The sequence below is a fragment of the Eucyclogobius newberryi genome, unplaced genomic scaffold, assembly GCF_026437365.1.
Source record: "Eucyclogobius newberryi isolate DKJ021-1_F unplaced genomic scaffold, fEucNew1.0.hap1 SCAF_13, whole genome shotgun sequence".
In the NCBI taxonomy this organism is placed as follows: domain Eukaryota; kingdom Metazoa; phylum Chordata; class Actinopteri; order Gobiiformes; family Gobiidae; genus Eucyclogobius; species Eucyclogobius newberryi.
In genome coordinates this window covers 16,718,535-16,737,037 of record NW_027315757.1, presented here as the reverse complement: position 1 = coordinate 16,737,037, position 18,503 = coordinate 16,718,535, and the positions used below count along the sequence as shown (strand labels likewise).

The following is an 18,503-nucleotide window of genomic DNA, read 5'->3' as shown; positions in this document are numbered from 1 at the left end:
CGGATTTATTTATAAGTTTTATTCCACCACCATAAAGAAGAGGGCGGGACCCTGACCGGAGGATTAAAGGAGGAGCCACGTCACATGATCGCACGTGTGGCTCGGGTTTCTGGCTCTTGACGTGGGAATCAAACCCTCGGCCCGAAGGCTTCACTATCAGCGTTTATTAATACAACTCCTAAATATGACTCTATTTGTGGCCGTGTATTTATTTATTTGGCAAAGTATAATTCAATTGAACGACGGTCAAACAATGGTCGGTCCGGGCGTCACAGCCGATATAAACGTGTCGCGTGCACATTTTCTTTGCAATAGCGGGGAAATTATTGTTATTTTACTCCGATGCACTAATATTTAAGCAACATTTATGACTCTTTATTTACAAAAACTATGTACTAACTGTTCAATTCTGCTAATTATCTGTCACAATCCATGTTTTTTTTCTGCTCTAAGGTTGTTGTGTCGTTAATTAAGATTTATCGTTAGAGTTGAAGTAAAAATAGTAGGATGTTTTTCAAAATAAAGCTAGCGTTTAGCTTTGGGAAAAGTTAGCGACAACAGAACTGACCGTTGTCTCTGTTAAACGCCGTTAAAGAGCGACTGGTTTTATTACTGTTGCGTCAAAATCCCGACAGAGCAGCTTTTCTACATTATAATGAATGGATTGCTTCTCAAACAGAGGTCCCACTGTATCCGTCACTCACATTTAAAGATCGGGCCTTGTTAATACAAAAACTAACAATTTTGTAAAACAAAACACTTTTGTTATACGTTAGAATCAGATTTTTTTGAAAGCACAATGTTGGTGTAATACCTCATTCGTCCAGCAGGGTTCTACGATATTCAGCACAAACAGAACAAAACAAAAACCAGACATTGTTTTACAGACAACGTTTATTTTGGTTCCAGTTGAAGCTGCTGCGGCTCAGGCTCAGAGCGGCAACTTTTTTTTTAAAAACTAATCCTTTTACATTCAATTATTTGAGACTAAAACAAACCATATTTGGACCAGGACCAAACAGCCTCTGCCACTCTGCCCCAGGGCATCTGTGGCAAAACAAGTCTGAGAAAGGAACGGAACTATGATCTGGACTTAATTTGGGTCTCTGGTTCGGTCTCTGGTCAGGGCTTTGGTCCAGGCTCTGATTCGGTCTCAGTTTCAGACTCTGGTCCGGTCTCTGGTCAGGGATTACTCTGGATGGCACAGGACATTCTCTGGAGCTCTGGGATGCCGCAGCTGACACAGACTGAAATAGACCGGGCCCTCGGACTCCAGGGACCAGCCCGGACCCTCCAGACCCTCTTGGACCTGGCGTGTCCAGCCCAGACCAAATGTGTCTCCAGAACACTGCAGCGTCACCAAAAAATAATTATTTGATTAACTTTTCTTAATGAATCAAATATAAATCCTCCTGAATTATACTGTTTAAGTGGTGAGACAGATCACATGATCTCTCTGGGCAGAGTCTGCATGTTCTTCTTGCAGACCCTCTCGCAGACCCTCTATGACTCCCACAGACCTTCTCAGACTCACTCAGACCCTCTCAGACTCCCTCAAACCCTATCAGACCTTCTCAGACCCTCTCAGACTCACTCAGACCCTCTCAGACTCCCACAGACCTTCTCAGACCCTCTCAGACTCCCACAGACCCTCTCAGACTCCCTCAGACCCTCTCAGACTCCCGCAGACCCTCTCAGACTCCCACGGACCTCTGACCCTCATAGCCCCCTTAAAACCTCACCCAGACTGTTTGTTCTCTTGTTGTGTCAAAGTTCAGTCTAAATCTCTCACGCTCTCATCAGTTTGATGAAAGGCTTTTCCTCTGATCTGACCTGAGACGGACCCAGGACCAGTGAAGGAGGAACCTTTGAAAATGGATTCAGTCACAGAAAACGGAAAACCTTTAGGAACCTCACCTGAACTTCACCTATCACTGGAGCAGGTCTTCTTGGTCTGGAGCAGGTCCTTTTGGTCTGGAGCAGGTCCTTTTGGTCTGGAGCAGGTCTTCTTGGTCTGGAGCAGGTCCTTTTGGTCTGGAGCATGTCCTTTTGGTCTGGAGCAGGTCCTTTTGGTCTGGAGCAGGTCGTCTTGGTCTGGAGCAGGTCCTTTTGGTCTGGATCAGGTCCTTTTGGTCTGGAGCAGGTCTTCTTGGTCTGGAGCAGGTCCTTTTGGTCTGGAGCAGGTCTTATTGGTCTGGAGCAGGTCCTTTTGGTCTGGAGCATGTCCTTTTGGTCTGGAGCATGTCCTTTTGGTCTGGAGCCAGGTCCTTTTGGTCTGGAGCAGGTCTTCTTGGTCTGGAGCAGGTCCTTTTGGTCTGGAGCAGGTCCTTTTGGTCTGGAGCAGGTCTTCTTGGTCTGGAGCAGGTCCTTTTGGTCTGGATCAGGTCCTTTTGGTCTGGAGCAGGTCTTCTTGGTCTGGAGCAGGTCTTCTTGGTCTGAAGCAGGTCCTTTTGTTCTGGAGCAGGTCTTGGTCTGGAGCAGGTCCTTTTGGTCTGGAGCAGGTCTCTTTGGTCTGGAGCAGGTCTTTTTGGTCTGGAGCAGGTTCTTTTGGTCTGGAGCAGGTCCTTTTGGTCTGGAGCGGGTCTTCTTGGTCTGGAGCAGGTCTTCTTGGTCTGGAGCAGGTCCTTTTGATCTGGAGCAGGTCTTTTTGGTCTGGAGCAGGTCTTTTTGGTCTGGAGCAGGTCCTTTTGTTCTGGAGCAGGTCTTCTTGGTCTGGAGCAGGTCTTTTTGTTCTGGAGCAGGTCTTCTTGGTCTGGAGCAGGTCTTTTTGGTCTGGAGCAGGTCCTTTTGGTCTGGAGCAGGTCTTTTTGGTCTGGAACAGGTCCTTTTGGTCTGGAGCAGGTCTTTTTGGTCTGGAACAGGTCCTTTTGGTCTGGAGCAGGTTCTTTTGGTCTGGAGCAGGTCCTTTTGGTCTGGAGCGGGTCTTCTTGGTCTGGAGCAGGTCTTCTTGGTCTGAAGCAGGTCCTTTTGGTCTGGAGCAGGTCCTTTTGGTCTGGAGCAGGTCTTTTTGGTCTGGAGCAGGTCTTTTTGGTCTGGAGCAGGTCTTTTTGGTCTGGAGCAGGTCCTTTTGGTCTGGAGCGGGTCTTTTTGGTTTGGAGCAGGTCTTCTTGGTCTGGAGCAGGTCTTCTTGGTCTGGAACAGGTCCTTTTGGTCTGGAACAGGTCCTTTTGGTCTGGAGCAGGTCCTTTTGGTCTGGAGCAGGTCCTTTTGGTCTGGAGCGGGTCTTTTTGGTCTGGAGCAGGTCTTCTTGGTCTGGAACAGGTCCTTTTGGTCTGGAGCAGGTCCTTTTGGTCTGGAGCGGTCCTTTTGGTCTGGAGCGGGTCTTCTTGGTCTGGAGCAGGTCCTTTTGGTCTGGAGCAGGTCCTTTTGGTCTGGAGCAGGTCTTCTTGGTCTGGAACAGGTCCTTTTGGTCTGGAGCAGGTCCTTTTGGTCTGGAACAGGTTTTTTTGGAGCTGCTTTCGTCGCCTCGTTGAGCTGAAACTTGATCTTCAGCTGTTTCTCTGAGGCTTTAACTTCACGGTTGTCAGCAGCAGAAGAAATACATTTATGTTTTTTTATTTTACATTTTTCCCAAGCTCTTTCATCCTTACCTTTTGTCCTGTTCTTTGTTCTTTCAAAACGCAGCACATTTTACATCATTAGAACATAAAACATATTCATTAAGTGATTGACACTCTCATTTTTAAAACTGAAAATATAAATTAAGGACTGCACAATAAATCGCAACAGATTAAAGAAGGTGAAATAAAGCTCCTCCGTCTCATATAAACTGACAGAAAAAGGCAGTTTTCAGTCATGATTTTATATTTTTTGTTTTGTTCAAATGTTCACGCCTCAGTGTCAGTTAAGCCGTGACACTGAACTTAAACATTTACAATATCGTGCAGCGCTGATATGAGTCCAGACCATTTATTGTGAGTTTTGTTTCTTGTTCTGGGAGACATGTGTCTGTCGTCGCCCCGGGACAGGTCCGCGGGCCGCACGGGCCATATGTCTCTCTCTGACTCTTAGGAATGTAAAGATGCCATAGTGTGCACCTCAGAATGTGTCACTCTGTAAATCTGAGCGTGTCATCCGCACTCAGCCACTTAGCCACGGGTTCAGGGCCTGCACTAGCTTTTTTGGGGCCCTAAGCAAGATTTGATATGTATTATGTTATTGAGCTGGGGCCTTGTAACGCTCTAAACTGTAATAAAACTAATTGCATAGTTTGTTCAAAATGTTCAATATACAATTCAAACAGAAATTCACAAAGTACAAACATGAAAAAGTGTCTCTTTGCTGATAACCCAAATCAGTGAGATGTTTTGCCCGATTCGTTTGTCTTCGTTCATAACATGTCGATCAGATCTGTGTCTTCTTCTCTTTCCTCGCTCTCTCTGTCCCTCGTCCTCCTCCACTCCTCCTTCACCCGCTCCACTTCTCTTCCGTAAAACTCGTGGAGCTTCTGAAACTCCTGCAGAGGGTTGAAGTCGACCGCGGGCCACTCGCTCCACAGGGGCCCGGGGCCGTTTAGGGGCGTCACATGGGCGTTGCGTCGGGCCCACACTTTGGGAGACTTCCTGGCCGTGGCTTTGGTCGCCGCGGTGCAGGGGGGTGGGGCCTGGAGCGGGGCCTGGTGCAGGGCAGGGTTGTGGGTTTGTCTCCCGAGGTCAGAGGGCGAAGTCAGCACGAGGTCACTGGTCATATTAAAGGAAGTGTTTGACGAAGCACAGCTCTGCAGGGCATCTGCACAGAGAACAGGCCGTCAATCAAACGCACACCATTAGCACAACATTAGCACACCATTAGCACACCATTAACACACCATTAGCGACAGCCAAATAACTCCATTGTCCCTTTGTTAGCGACATGTATGAAATACAAGCTAAGAAAAAAAAAATAATAATAATAGGTTAAAATAATGATTGATGACTGATGTTTGGTAGAAAAGGTTTCATCTGGATCCATCTGAAAGTCATTTTCAATCTGAGCAGCAGCATTTAGACTGAGCTCTGATTGGTTCTGCCCAGAGGGGCGGAGCATCTACACTCTCCTGAGCTATTGTGACCTCAGAACTTCCCCCTCAGGTTCACCCTGGCACTGTGGCGCCCCCTTAAGTTCACCCTGGCTCTGCTGCGCCCCCTCAGGCTCACCCCGGTACTGCAGGCCCAGGTCACGCAGCAGCAGAGACATGTAGCAGTGGGACGCGGTCCGGAGACATTTGACCCACTCGTCTCGGCGCCAGCGCTCGCTCACACAGAACCTGCAGCGAAAGAACCAGAACATTCAGAAGGAATGATGTCAGAATGAACATTGGCCCCGCCCACTTAACCCCACCTCTAACGTTCATCATAAATTATATTGAAATAATTGTATTGTTTTGGCCACCAGGGGGCACAAGTGTGAGCGTGCATAGAGCAAAATACACATTAAATCTCACTGTTTATACAATTATGACTTTCTCTAAATATAATAACCTCGAAGCCGGAGCGTGCAGTGACGCAGACTCGCCTGTAGGTGCGCAGTCCCTCAAAGACCAGGCTGAAGTCCAGGTCCGAGTCCTCAGTCCGGACAGCACAGCCCTCCAGGACGATAGCGCCCCCTATGTGTCTGTCTGCAGGTCGCTCCTGGTAAAACAGCACGTTCCCCTTGAGAACGAACCAGCGGCGGTGGAACGTTCCGGTGCGTTCTTTCTGCGCAGACAATAACACTGTTTATGGACAAGTCTGTTTTACGTTTCTTCTGCTTCTGAAACGTTTCTTCTGCTTCTGAAACGCTTCATCTGCTTCTGAAACGTCTCTTCTGCTTCTGAAACGTCTCTTCTGCCTCACCTTCTTGAAGAGGAACCCCTCCTTGTCGACGGGTGACGGGCTGGAGAGATAATGCACCAGCAGCTTCCTGTGGACCTTCATCTGAAACGTCACAGGATGATTCACCTACAGCGGGTTTGAAGGTCACATCTGAGCTGAAACAGTACAGATCCAGGACAGGTGGAACGACTTATTTACTACGTTATGGATGAAAGAAGTAGAAAAATAGCATAGCAAATGTTTTAGTTTAAACACACAAGTCTGACAAACAAATTCGTGAGGAAAAAGCGTGCAAATTTGCTCTTTTTTCTCATATCTTCGCTTGTTTCTCTCGTTCTGGATCCCACAGACCCGCGCAGCAGAGATCGCAGAAGGAACTCACTCTGCGCTCTCATGATTAAAGGACACAAACTAATATTGTGTTTCTCAAACTGTGGTTCGCGAGATCCTTTAGGTGGCGCTCGGATTTAGTTTTTTGTTGAATATAGAGTCCATTTAAACCACATTTTTGTCATTGTTTGTACTCTGCTGCCCTCTACTGCCCTCTAGTGGTCTTTGCTGCCCCCTGCTACCCTCTGCTGCCCCCTGCTGCCCTCTGCTGCTCTTTGCTGCCCCCTGCTGCCCTCTGCTGCCCCCTGCTGCCCTCTACTGTTCTTTGCTGCCCCCTGCTGCCCTCTGCTGTTCTTTGCTGCCTCCTGCTGCCCTCTACTGTTCTTTGCTGCCCCCTGCTGCCCTCTACTGTTCTTTGCTGCCCCCCGCTGCCCTCTACTGTTCTTTGCTGCCCCCTGCTGCCCTCTGCTGCCCTCTGCTGCCCTCTACTGTTCTTTGCTGCCCCCCGCTGCCCTCTACTGTTCTTTGCTGCCCCCCGCTGCCCTCTACTGTTCTTTGCTGCCCCCCGCTGCCCTCTACTGTTCTTTGCTGCCCCCCGCTGCCCTCTACTGTTCTTTGCTGCCCCCTGCTGCCCTCTGCTACCCCCTGCTGCCCTCTGCTGTACTTTGCTGCCCTCTACTGTTCTTTGCTGCCCCCTGCTGCCCTCTGCTACCCCCTGCTGCCCTCTACTGTTCTTTGCTGCCCCCTGCTGCCCTTTGCTACCCCCTGCTGCCCTCTGCTATTCTTTGCTGCTCCCTGCTGCCCTCTACTGTTCTTTGCTGCCCCCCGCTGCCCTCTACTGTTCTTTGCTGCCCTCTGCTGCCCTCTGCTACCCCCTGCTGCCCTCTGCTATTCTTTGCTGCTCCCTGCTGCCCTCTACTGTTCTTTGCTGCCCCCCGCTGCCCTCTACTGTTCTTTGCTGCCCTCTGCTGCCCTCTGCTACCCCCTGCTGCCCTCTGCTGTACTTTGCTTCCCTCTGCTGTACTTTGCTGCCCTCTGCTGGTCAGTGCAGTTTAATTCCAGCTCTACTTGAGTAATATTTGTCTTGCAGTAAGTCTCTTACTTGACTTACTGAGTAAATGTTGACAATTTGAAATTGTTTGAACATTTGTGTTTCTTTCTTCAGATATGATTAAGTTTGTCTCATTTTTTGCTCTGAAAACACCAGATTGTACGACTTATTTGATGTCTTTTAAATTATGCATCATTTAGATTACATTCTGACAGTTTCACTTAAAGAGTCATTTTTTTGTAACTACTTTCTACGTTTACTTGAGCACAATCTTTGTCTGCTGTGGCTAAAAAGGAGTGTGTAACACTCCTTTTTACCACTTTCACACTGTTGTTTCACTTCTGGTTTCAAACACTGAACTTGGAATTGAAACATGTCAGAAATCTAATGAAAAAACAAACTTGACGTTTAGAATTAAAGCTTTAAACTCAAATATTGACCCTAAATTAATATACGATGTCATCTTTTTAGAGTAATTCGCTGTTCAGACACTATTCATTTTCTAAATTCAGAGGAAAACATTGTGCTATTTGAACATCACTGAATTCTTGTTCTTGTGTGATTTTTACTTCTTTAGTTTGTGATAAACGTTCTCTCAAAGTGTTTTTCCCATAAATGTAAATGAATGTGACATCACCTGTTTGTGCAGCTTCACCTCCAAAGCTCCACCGGGCTCTCCTCCCTGTTCTTCATCTCTCCATCACCTCCACCTTCAGAGACACACTTCAAAGAGCCAGACTTCAGAGTATTCAGAGCCAGACTTTAGAGGATTCAGAGAGCCGGACCTCAAAGGATTCAGAGACAGACTTTAGAGGATTCAGAGAGCCGGACCGCAAAGGATTCAGAGACAGACTTCAGAGGATTCAGAGAGCCAGACTTCCAGAGAATTCAGAGACAGACTTCAAAGGATTCAGAGAGCCAGACTTCAAAGGATTCAGAGAGCCAGACTTCAGAGGATTCAGAGTCCGAGTGTCTCATGTTTCGACTCTGTTCTGACGACACAAACCTGCTGAAATATAAATGCCGTGGCAGCGCTTCCTGAAACGAGAGACTCTTCTCGGGGAACTGAGAATCTCACTTCTGATTCACTGAAGAAACAACGGAACGATGACCTGGACTATTTATTTTATTTTATTTATACTGCGCTTTCTTCATCTGTTTCACATCATGCAGCGCTTCAATCATTTTGTATTCTATATCATGTTCGTCTCTAGAGCTGAAAACACTTAAATTAAATAAACTTAAATTACAACCTCTCAAAATATTTACATGTTTACGTTCAATTTTAGAGAGGAATTCAGTTCTTAAACAATTTTGTTTTCTGTCCATAAATAGAATCACCTGTGATTTACATCCCTATCACGTGGCTTAAAGCTGTTAAAACTGTAATGGAATTTTGATACATTAAATACACTAAATAACAATTTAAATAATACATTAAATCAATAGTTGTCGTTGTAGTCCTTCTCTTTTCCGCTGTGGGGCGCTGTGGTTGTCACTCAAACCGGAAGCTAAAGAAAAACAGGAAACGGTGAACGTCGTTACCACATTTTCATCAGGTTTCTGCACTTTAACTCTTTTATCTTCACAGTTTCGCGTGTATTTTCTTCCGCAGGGTGACCTACACGCGCGCGCTGTTTACGTGCTGGATTTTTGCGCTGATCGTCCAAACGCGGAAGTTTATTTTAGCTTCGTCTGCGCCAAATGTTGTTAGCCCCCAATGCTAAAGCTAACGCGCTTGTTGCGCCATTCAAAACAGCACGAGCGCAACATTTAGACTCTTCTGGGTTTGTAGATAAAACTCTACGTATTTTTATTGTGTTTTAGCAAAATGCCCAAGAGAAAAGTGACGTTTGAGGACGGGAACGGGGAGCTCGAGATAGAAGACGAGCTTCCCACCAAAAAGGTAAAAACACAAACCATTTTATTGATCTCGCAGTAGAAGTTCACGTGTCATCGCAGGTTTTAATCATAACAAAGGTAAACTAAAGGTGTAAATACAATTAAGGACAAATCAAGTTTATTTGTATAGCATAATTTGTATTCAAAGTTCTTTAAACCACAGGAAAAGTGCAATGAAATCACAAAACAAACATAGACATAGAACATATACTTGAGTCAAATGTTCACGTCTCTCTGGCACCAGCAGGAGGCCGGTCCATGTTTAGTCCTGACTCTGGCACCAGCAGGAGGCCGGTCCATGTTTAGTCCTGACTCTGGCACCAGCAGGAGGCCGGTCCATATTTAGTCCCGACTCTGGCACCAGCAGGAGGTCTGTCCATGTTTAGTCCTGACTCTGGCACCAGCAGGAGGCCGCTCCATGTTTAGTCCTGACTCTGGCACCAGCAGGAGGCCGCTCCATGTTTAGTCCCGACTCTGGCACCAGCAGGAGGTCTGTCCATGTTTAGTCCTGACTCTGGCACCAGCAGGAGGCCGGTCCATGTTCAGTCCTGACCCTGGCACCAGCAGGAGGCCGCTCCATGGTTACCCCTCGTGTTTGTGTGCAGAGCGTGGCGAGCGTGGACGTGCCCAGCGGTCCAGGCTCGCGCTTCAAAGGGAAACACTCTCTGGACAGTGACGAAGAGGACGAGGCCGAAGAGTCCAGCAGCAAGTACAACATATTAGCCGACGACGATGTGGACGGTGAGCTTTGATTTCACCGTCAAAAACACTTTTAATGTCGATTAAACCTCCCCGTTTCTCCACGAGCTCTTCTCTTATGAAACTGGATCAAAGAATAATGCGTTAATCACCAAAATAATTCGAATTCAACAGATTTTAAAGGTTTACAACTTTAGTTGTACTGATTAAAACTGATCAATCCTGGTGAAGACGGTTGTAAACATGTAAATATAGGCCTTTCATTACACTTTGTGCGGCTCATCCTGGTTCTTCATTGTCATTGTGTGTTATCAGGTCAGGAGAACGCCACCATCGACTTCGACGAGGGCGTGTCCATCACGCCCTTCAACTTGAAGGAGGAGATGGAGGAGGGGCACTTCGACTCGGAGGGAAACTACTTCATCAAAAAGGAGACGCAGATCCGAGACAACTGGCTCGACAACATCGACTGGGTAAACGCTCCGACACTCTGAACATGTACCGTAGTTTCCGGAGTATAAGTCTCGCTGTCGTATAAGTCTCGCTGTCGTATAAGTCTCGCTGTCGTATAAGTCTCGCTGTCGTATAAGTCTCGCTGTCGTATAAGTCTCGCTGTCGTATAAGTCTCGCTGTCGTATAAGTCTCGCTGTCGTATAAGTCTCGCTGTCGTATAAGTCTCGCTGTCGTATAAGTCTCGCTGTCGTATAAGTCTCGCTGTCGTATAAGTCTCGCTGGACTATAAGTCTCGCTGGACTATAAGTTGTGCCAGAGTATAAGTCGCACCAGCCAAAACATGCATAATAGAGAAGAAAAATACATATATAAGTCGCACTGGAGTATGAAATGCGGTTGCAAGTGTGAAAATAACAAATAATATCACATAAGTCGCTCCAGAGTATAAGTATAAGTCGCACCCCGACCAAAACTATGAAAGAAGGTGCGCCTTATAGTCCAGAAAATCCATCAAACCTTTTATTGCCCCCATATGAATCATGATAATCGTCAATAATACTCAAGCCTCATTTATCAAGCATTTTCTCACGTGTCAAACGGGTAAAAGTGAAGCACGGACACAGTTTTGGCTCCTTCGAGTGAACGTACAACGACAACCGCAACATTTGAAGAGGAAGAACTGCAAATGAAGCCGTTTACGCCCCATTTATCACCACTAATGAGAGTTAAAGCTATACTCTTCACTCACTTTGGCCCCGCCTCACTCGAGTATCGCACCGATCCGTCCATCAAACGGGAGCAAAGGCGCACGATCGCACTCGCTCGACAAACGATACGCACATTTTCCATTTATAAATCAGACGCGACAGTCTCTACTCACATGTAGATAAATGAGGCCCGTTATTCTGTTAATATTCTCCTTCAGTCACATTTTTGTTATAAATGCAAATAAACTAAAAAAGGAACCTTTTAGAAATATAATATGTAAATTAGTTTGTATTTTACTCATTTTTTATTATTTGTAAATGCACGCATTCTTTGTCATAATCCTTTTTCCTGACATTGTTGCAGGTCCGGATCAAAGAGCAGCCTTTTAAGAAAAAGAAGAAGGGTTTGTCTGCGAAGCGCAAACGTCGAGTGGGAGACGAGGACGAGGCGGAGGAGGAGAGCAAGAGGGAGGCGGAGCGAGGGGCGAGCGAGGAGGAGGAGGACAAAGAGGAGGAGAAAGAGGAGGAGGAGAGGGAGGATCCTCTGGCCTCACTGTCCCGCTCGCAGCTCACACAGGCCGTGGTCGAGCTGCTGCAGCCGGGAGAGACTGTGGCTGCAGGGCTCCGGAGGTGAGACCGGAACGGGGACGGGGACTGAGACTGAGACGGGGGCAGAGACGGGGACCAGGACTAGACCCTGGTGGCTAAAGGTTTTCATACATTAACTTAATCAGGGAGGCCTATCGCGAGGAAGGGGAGGCGGCCTATCGCGAGGAAGGGGAGGCGGCCTATCGCGAGGAAGGGGAGGCGGCCTATCGCGAGGAAGGGGAGGCGGCCTATCGCGAGGAAGGGGAGGCGGCCTATCGCGAGGAAGGGGAGGCGGCCTATCGCGAGGAAGGGGAGGCGGCCTATCGCGAGGAAGGGGAGGCGGCCTATCGCGAGGAAGGGGAGGCGGCCTATCGCGAGGAAGGGGAGGCGGCCTATCGCGAGGAAGGGGAGGCGGCCTATCGCGAGGAAGGGGAGGCGGCCTATCGCGAGGAAGGGGAGGCGGCCTATCGCGAGGAAGGGGAGGCGGCCTATCGCGAGGAAGGGGAGGCGGCCTATCGCGAGGAAGGGGAGGCGGCCTATCGCGAGGAAGAGGGAGGGGCCTAACTGTGTCTTGTGTCTTGTGTCCTGTGTCCTCAGATTGGGAGGTCTGAAGGGGAAGAAGAAGAAGCTGACGGCCGGAGCCGAAGAGGAAACCAAGAGAGACGCCGACAAACTGGACAAACTGACCGCGCTCGCCGACCGACTCGTGGGCTCAGGAGACTACGAGATCTACCAGCAGACCTACGAGAAACTGAACTACAGGTAGGTCTGAACCGGGTCTGGGCCATGTCTGGGCCAGGTCTACACTGGAGCCACCTCATCCCTACACCTCGACTAAACTGTGAATAAATCTAGGACAAAGAGAAAACCTGAATTGTTTCTTTTCTCTTTAGTTTTTGTAGTTTTGTCGTGGCAGCGAATAATCCATTGGTCACAGATTTACACGTCTCTGTAAAAAGTGACGTTTACGCCTGAACTTTCTTTGTTTTCAGGTTAAAAAGCTCGTCTGAGGCGGCGAAGAGGAAGGCGGAGCCAGGAGACGACGGGGACGGAGAGCTGGACATGTTCGGGGACAAGTTTGATGAAAAAAGGGACTCGAAAACAGAAGACGATGAGCAGGAGATGAAAAGTGAGTCCGAGAGTGGCAGAGGGGTTAGTGCTGCACACTCACAGCAAGAAAGTCCTAGTCTGGCTCTGGTCTTAGCTAATGACGAGCTGATTGGATGAGAGAGAGCAAAGAATCAAGACTGCAAAAAGCAGCTAGAAACACAAGAAATATATCTCACCGTACAATGAAAGCCACAAAAACGTGACAAATTCTAAAAACGTGACAAAAAGCGACAAAATGACTATTAGTGACGGTATCTATCTATATCCATCTCCATCCATATCTCCATCGCGCTCTTATTTCCTGGTTTTTCGGTATCGGACAGAACTTCTCTCTGTTTATTTTCCCGGTCGCTGCATCAACTCCCACATAAACCTTCACCATTGTGATAATAGTAAAGAGTGCAATATCATTAATGACATTTTGGGCCTCTTTGAGCCGTGTTTCGTTGTAAATCGAAGCAGAAAAACTCCGGGGCTTGTATGGGGAGACACGGCAGCCTGCAGCAGCGGGAGGGGGGTGGAGAGGGGGGAGGGTGAGGGGGGATGATGACGCGTGCCTAGGGTTATGACGCGGTCTTGCCCCCACCGCCCGTCAGTTTGGAGATTCGTGGAAAGGAGATAGTCTGTAATATAGCTAAAAACTGCGGGACTCAATCTAAAAAACACTCTGGGTACAAATATGAAGCACAAATAGCAATGTAAGAAGGTTAAAAGCTCTGAAAAGTCGATTTTGCATGTTATGGGACCTTTAAACCCCGTGCCCCCCTGCGGTTTGAGGGCCTACGCATTTCGCAGCCTGACTTGGAATTACTAAACGTGTCTTTGTGGCTCGTTCAGATCGGCCTCATGAGTATAAAAGTATGATTCAGGAGGATTCATGAATTATTTAAAGGGTTTCTTAAAGGTTGAATGGACGATTTTTTTTGGCACAAATCTGAGTCCTATTTCCTCGTGGCGTGGACTGCCGATTAGTCCTGCCACGTATCACTCATAAAACGCACCTACCGCTCACCTGCAGCCACGTGTGGCTCGTCCCCACGTTTCCGCGTGCCTTAAGCGCATGGATCTATCATAATATAGTTCCCTCGGTGTACGGGGCAAAATGAAGACAGAGAAAGACAGTTTGAGCTGACTCAGAAGAAGACTGAAATCTACGGGAGACGAGAGATGCGATGTGATCCGTTGCGCTAATAAACAAACGCACGTGTTGTATCAGTCCACACGGGAGAGTGCGCATGCGCACTTCCGCCTGCGTTCTCAAATCGCCGAAAAATCGTCCATTGCGCCTTTAAGTTTGGGTGTGGTCTGTTGTCATGGAATTAGACAATGTCCTTGGGAGGAGACATACACCGATGCTATTCCGTAACACATTGAGAACACAATTCAACTTAGAATATGAAACGACACAAATATCAGACATTTGTATGGCATGCATGGGAGAAAACGCGGGGACTGATCACACAGGCTGTGGTAAGCAGCTTGCGTGATCCTCCTGCGTCTCACCCCGTTTTTTCCCCATGCTGGTTGGTTTTATTAGATATTCTGGAATAGGCGGGTCACATTTCTCATTGGTCAGCCTCACATCAAGGCACTTGGTATTTTTCCGTAGAGATAAAGCCTGCAAGGGGGGTGCAACTCCCCCCCTGGGGCAACATTCTTTGGCCCATCTTTATGATACCTTCACAAATGCAGTTTGTCACACCCTCGTTCTTCTCTTAGACTAATGATGCAGATAAAATATCACTATTATGCAGATAAAATACATCACAGAAATATAATCATATATTCACATTTTATCACATCTGTTCATCGTCATAGAGACCGCACAGTGACAGAACGATGCCCGTGTTGTCAAACCGAGACGCGGTGACTGACGTTTTTGTCGTTCTTTGTTCAGAGAGTGACGAGGTGATGTGGGAGTATCGCTGGGAGAACAAGGACGGCTCCGAGATCTACGGCCCCTTCAGCAGTCGACAGATGCAGGTTTGTCGCCGGGGCAACGCGTCAAACGTCACGACACGTCAGCGCTGGGTTAAAGCAAGCTTAGGGTCTGAAAATGGAAACGCTTTTTAGTTCTTGACATGGGTTTAATTCATTGGGGAATAAAGGATGGTGAGATGATGCGGGTGTCAACGAGCTCTCTGGCGCCGCCCTCTGTGTAACCACGGCGACACAATCATTGTGGATCTGTTAAAGCGCTGTAAAAACAAACCTGTAAAATCCTTCAGTTTCCTTAAAAACAGTTTTGAAATTGGTAGCTGTGATATCGTTCGCTTTGAAATCGTTCGCTTTGTAATCGTTAGCGCTGCTTCCCGCCGCGCCGCCCTAGCAGCTCTCGCTCTGATTGGTCAGAGCTAGCCGCTAAAGCCAGCTTGCGGGTCCCGCACGTGGCCGCTCAGGTAACTTTATGGTTTATGTAAATCCCATTAGCAGCTTAACTTCTCTCTCTCGGGGGGGCTTCTAAAACGTTTTACACCAAAATGTACTAAGTGAAGTAGACCTGTGTACCTCTGTTTGAGAAACACTGAGGGTTCCAGGCATTAAAAAGCATTACAAATAATTAAATTCAAACCTCACAGACATTAAATCTATCTGAATAAATCTGATTTCTCCATTAGCTGTAGTTTTAACATGATAAAAACACGAGTTTCTTGTTAATGTTGATTATGGCGTTAAACATGTTAGAGAATCACAGCAAAATCACAGTGAATACTTTCTCTATCGTCCCCTACGCTCAGTACTGGGGAACGACGGATAGTACTCAATTTACTGTTCTCTCTCTTCTCTTTCTCCTCGTTCTCTCTTTTCTCCCCCCCTCTTTCTCTTCCTTCCCTCTTCTCCCTCTCATTTTCACACTGGTTCTGTCTCTCGTCCTTCTCTTCTCTCTCTTTGTTCTCTGTTCTAATCTCTCTCTCTCTCTCTCTCTTTCTCTGGTCAGGACTGGGTGGACGATGAATACTTTTCCACTGGCGTTTACTGTCGCCGCATCGACCAAGAAGGATCTCAATTCTACAACTCCAAAAGGCTGGACTTCGACCTCTACACGTGATTGAGGCCCGGCGCCGGAACGTCGTACCGGAGCGCCGCCGTACTGGAACGCCGCCCTAACGGAACGCCGCCGCGATACGTCACAGCATGGTTTTAAGTGACTCAATTATAACCTGGATTTGTCATATTCTCCGCAGGTTGGAATCCTCAGTAGAACTCTGTACAAAGTGTCCGAGGTCGACACTAATAAACAAAGCGCGTGTTTTCAGCCTCGGAAAGAGACGTGATGGTTTAAGATGAATGCTGCGTTCGTGTGGTTTTTGGGTAAAATGTGTGTATCATTATTATTTTGAAGGTGAAATAAGAGTACGGGCTGGAACAAGGATGAACTTTAACCTCAAATGTTTAATGATCAGAGTTCGACCGTTATTTCTGCTTTTACACACTTTTCTTGGAGGAAGCAGATTTGACCCATTATGGGGGAAAAAGTTGTGTTCAAGGTTTTGCATGATTATATTTAAGATTTTACTAAACATTTTGCCTCTTTTTCCCCAGTTTGACCATATGAGTGGCATTTATAACGTCACTTCCTGGTTGGACATGAGCAGATCATGTGACCAAAAACCAAAAAAACTATTTCAAAGCAAAATAATAGCTCTAAATGTAAAGAACGTTATTTTATCGGGCTGTTTTTGTCACGTTTTATAACTTTTAATTTGTTTTTCAGAAAGTTCAATGTTGTAAAGTGGGTCACAAACTTAAACGGTCACATGTCAGACGGCGGGAATGAAAGAAAATTAAAGATTTCTCTGTTTTTTTGTCACAGTCTCGATAATCGTCAAATCGTGATATTAATGATAACCGTATTATTAACCGTAGCGCCAACATCCATATCAATGATACTCAAGTTATGATTTTGTAAAATAACCGCAGAAACTGTAGGGGATTGTCGCTTTTTGTTGACATCACAGAGGGATGTTTAGAACTCAGTTCCACTTCCTGGATTTAAAAAAAAAAAACTTATTTTTGTCTGTTTTTTCTTCACAAACTTCCACTTTACTGATGTAAAACTAAGATAAATATGTACCGGTTCTACACCATCAAACAAAATAACAATCTTCATATGCACTTTAAACTTTACTTCCTTATTTTCCTTTTGAGAGAGAACCACACAAACGCAGCTCGATACGGGGCACATTTTCGGAACCAATCCCAAACAAAAAAAAGGATAAACATAAGATTAGTCCTTTTTCGGATCATATTTTTGGTGATTTCAACCTGGTGTAGTTCACGTGTTTCCGCTTTCTGTTTCAGGCAACGTTTTTCCCAATTATTCAGCTTTAAATTGTCAATGGCGCGTCCCAAGTTCTGAAGCGCACACTACAGATTAAATACATTTAAACGAGCTAAACGAGTCTAAATCAACATTGTGAATTAAGTTTCTGCTGTCAATGTGAAGTCCTGGAGTTCTGTACATGTTTTTAAATAAACTTTGTGTAAATAGTAGCATCTGTTTTTGTCGTGTTAAACGTGCACAACAACCATTCTTTTCTCATACAAACATTTAATTTAATCAGATAAGTTTTGTCTTTGCATCTGTTCCGTTTTCCATTGTCTTTGGGTTAAACCTGTTGACAAAGTAGGTGATGCGCATGTCATTGAAACATTTATTACACGTTTAATATTGGATTTTAGTGGATTTACTGGAGATTTAATGGCACGCGCTTTGATCTGTGCTTTTACTTGACAAAGACGCACAGTAATGTAGTTTTTCATTTTATCTACAAATATATCAGAGTTCCCCACAATTTTGAGGCTGGAGTACAGTACATTTTCCAGCTTTTGTCATAAAAAAGGCAAGTAACCTGATATTTTTACGGTGGAAATGCATAATGTTTTGTTTATTTTTTGCTATAGACTTCAATGTATTAGTGTTTACTTCATTTAACCTCCATTCTGAACCTTATTTTTTTCTGCTCACGCCCAGACAAAGATTACAACCACCACATTTATCTCCTTCAAGGGCAAAAAGTTCAGCTCCAGGAATATCTTTGTGAAGCAGATGCCGCAGTAATGAGTTAATGCTCTGTCCGTCGTGAGGCTTAAACTCAAAGTTTGTTCAACTGTTTAAATGTTACAGACCTCAAGGTTTCATTTTGTCTCTAAGTTATGTTTAGTTTGACAGCCTAATGTGACTAAACTAGGTCTACACATGGGCCAAACCGGGACTAAACTGGGTCTAAACTTGGACCAAACTGGGACCAAAGCCAAGAGGAAATAAGAACTAAACCAGGTCTAAACAGGAGTTGAAGCAGGAATAAACCAGGACCAAATGAGAACCAAATCAGGTCTGAACTAGGATCAAACCAGAGCTAAACATGATTTGAACCAGAACTTAAGTCAGGACTCTTGACATGGACAACACACAAGATTTAACCAGTTCTATTTCACACGAACAAACTAGGACAAAAACAGGTCTAAAGTATGCAATTAGGATTAAAGTAGGCTGTAACCAGGTCTTATTTTAAAAACGGATCAAACTGGGACCAAACCAGCATTAAACCATGTGTAAAACCAAGGAAATAAAGGTCAAAATGTGTGACTAAACCATGACAAAAGTGGATATAAAACTGACAAAACAAGGATTTGATAATAAACGAAGACCAACCCAGGATTACACCAGGACTAAACTAAGATTTGACCAGGTCTGACTCACACGGAGACCAAAGTAGGTCTAGAAGAATATAAAATTATAATTAAACCATGACAAATGGTCGAAATTAGGACTAAACCATTCCCAAATCAGAACTAAACCAAAAACCTAAAAAAAAACGTCTGAAACCAGAGATAGACCTGTGTATTTCAAACCCTTCGTGTCTCCTA

At 45.9% G+C, this 18,503-nt stretch overlaps 3 protein-coding genes across 4 annotated transcripts in view; 1 reads left to right on the top strand and 2 right to left on the bottom strand.

Annotated features, from left to right (window-relative positions):
• ifi35 (interferon-induced protein 35) overlaps positions 1-18,503 on the bottom strand; it is a 342,343-nt gene that overhangs the window by 257,504 nt on the left and 66,336 nt on the right. The window lies entirely within an intron of this gene.
• Positions 4,331-5,894, bottom strand: pheta2 (PH domain containing endocytic trafficking adaptor 2). Its single transcript, XM_072442293.1, has 4 exons — positions 5,814-5,894; positions 5,494-5,675; positions 5,136-5,245; positions 4,331-4,728 (listed from the first exon to the last, which is right to left on the bottom strand). Exons 1-4 carry the CDS (start codon positions 5,892-5,894, stop codon positions 4,331-4,333), a joined length of 771 nt encoding a protein of 256 aa, XP_072298394.1.
• On the top strand, positions 8,701-15,717 carry cd2bp2 (CD2 (cytoplasmic tail) binding protein 2). Of its 2 annotated transcripts, XM_072442733.1 has the most exons (9): positions 8,701-8,732; positions 9,001-9,079; positions 9,681-9,816; positions 10,090-10,247; positions 11,299-11,564; positions 12,120-12,284; positions 12,515-12,651; positions 14,530-14,615; positions 15,571-15,717. In XM_072442733.1, the coding sequence occupies exons 2-9, from the start codon at positions 9,005-9,007 to the stop codon at positions 15,679-15,681; spliced, it is 1,134 nt and encodes a 377-aa protein (XP_072298834.1). In that variant the 5' UTR covers positions 8,701-8,732; positions 9,001-9,004; the 3' UTR covers positions 15,682-15,717. The 2 variants fall into 2 exon arrangements, with proteins under 2 accessions (XP_072298834.1, XP_072298835.1); XM_072442734.1 differs by lacking the exon at positions 8,701-8,732 and having other exon boundaries at positions 8,854-9,079; positions 12,524-12,651.

Bases quoted from the DNA above. Each gene is read 5' to 3' on its own strand.
- pheta2 (XM_072442293.1), bottom strand. From the start codon at position 5,894: ATGAAGGTCCACAGGAAGCTGCTGGTGCATTATCTCTCCAGCCCGTCA. The intron at 5,676-5,813 runs GTGAGGCAGAAG...TTGTCTGCGCAG, and splicing joins AGGGGTTCCTCTTCAAGAAG to AAAGAACGCACCGGAACGTT. The intron at 5,246-5,493 runs GCGAGTCTGCGT...CTTTCGCTGCAG, and splicing joins GAGGGACTGCGCACCTACAG to GTTCTGTGTGAGCGAGCGCT.
- cd2bp2 (XM_072442733.1), top strand. From the start codon at position 9,005: ATGCCCAAGAGAAAAGTGACGTTTGAGGACGGGAACGGGGAGCTCGAG. The intron at 10,248-11,298 runs GTAAACGCTCCG...ACATTGTTGCAG, and splicing joins GGCTCGACAACATCGACTGG to GTCCGGATCAAAGAGCAGCC. The intron at 11,565-12,119 runs GTGAGACCGGAA...CTGTGTCCTCAG, and splicing joins GTGGCTGCAGGGCTCCGGAG to ATTGGGAGGTCTGAAGGGGA.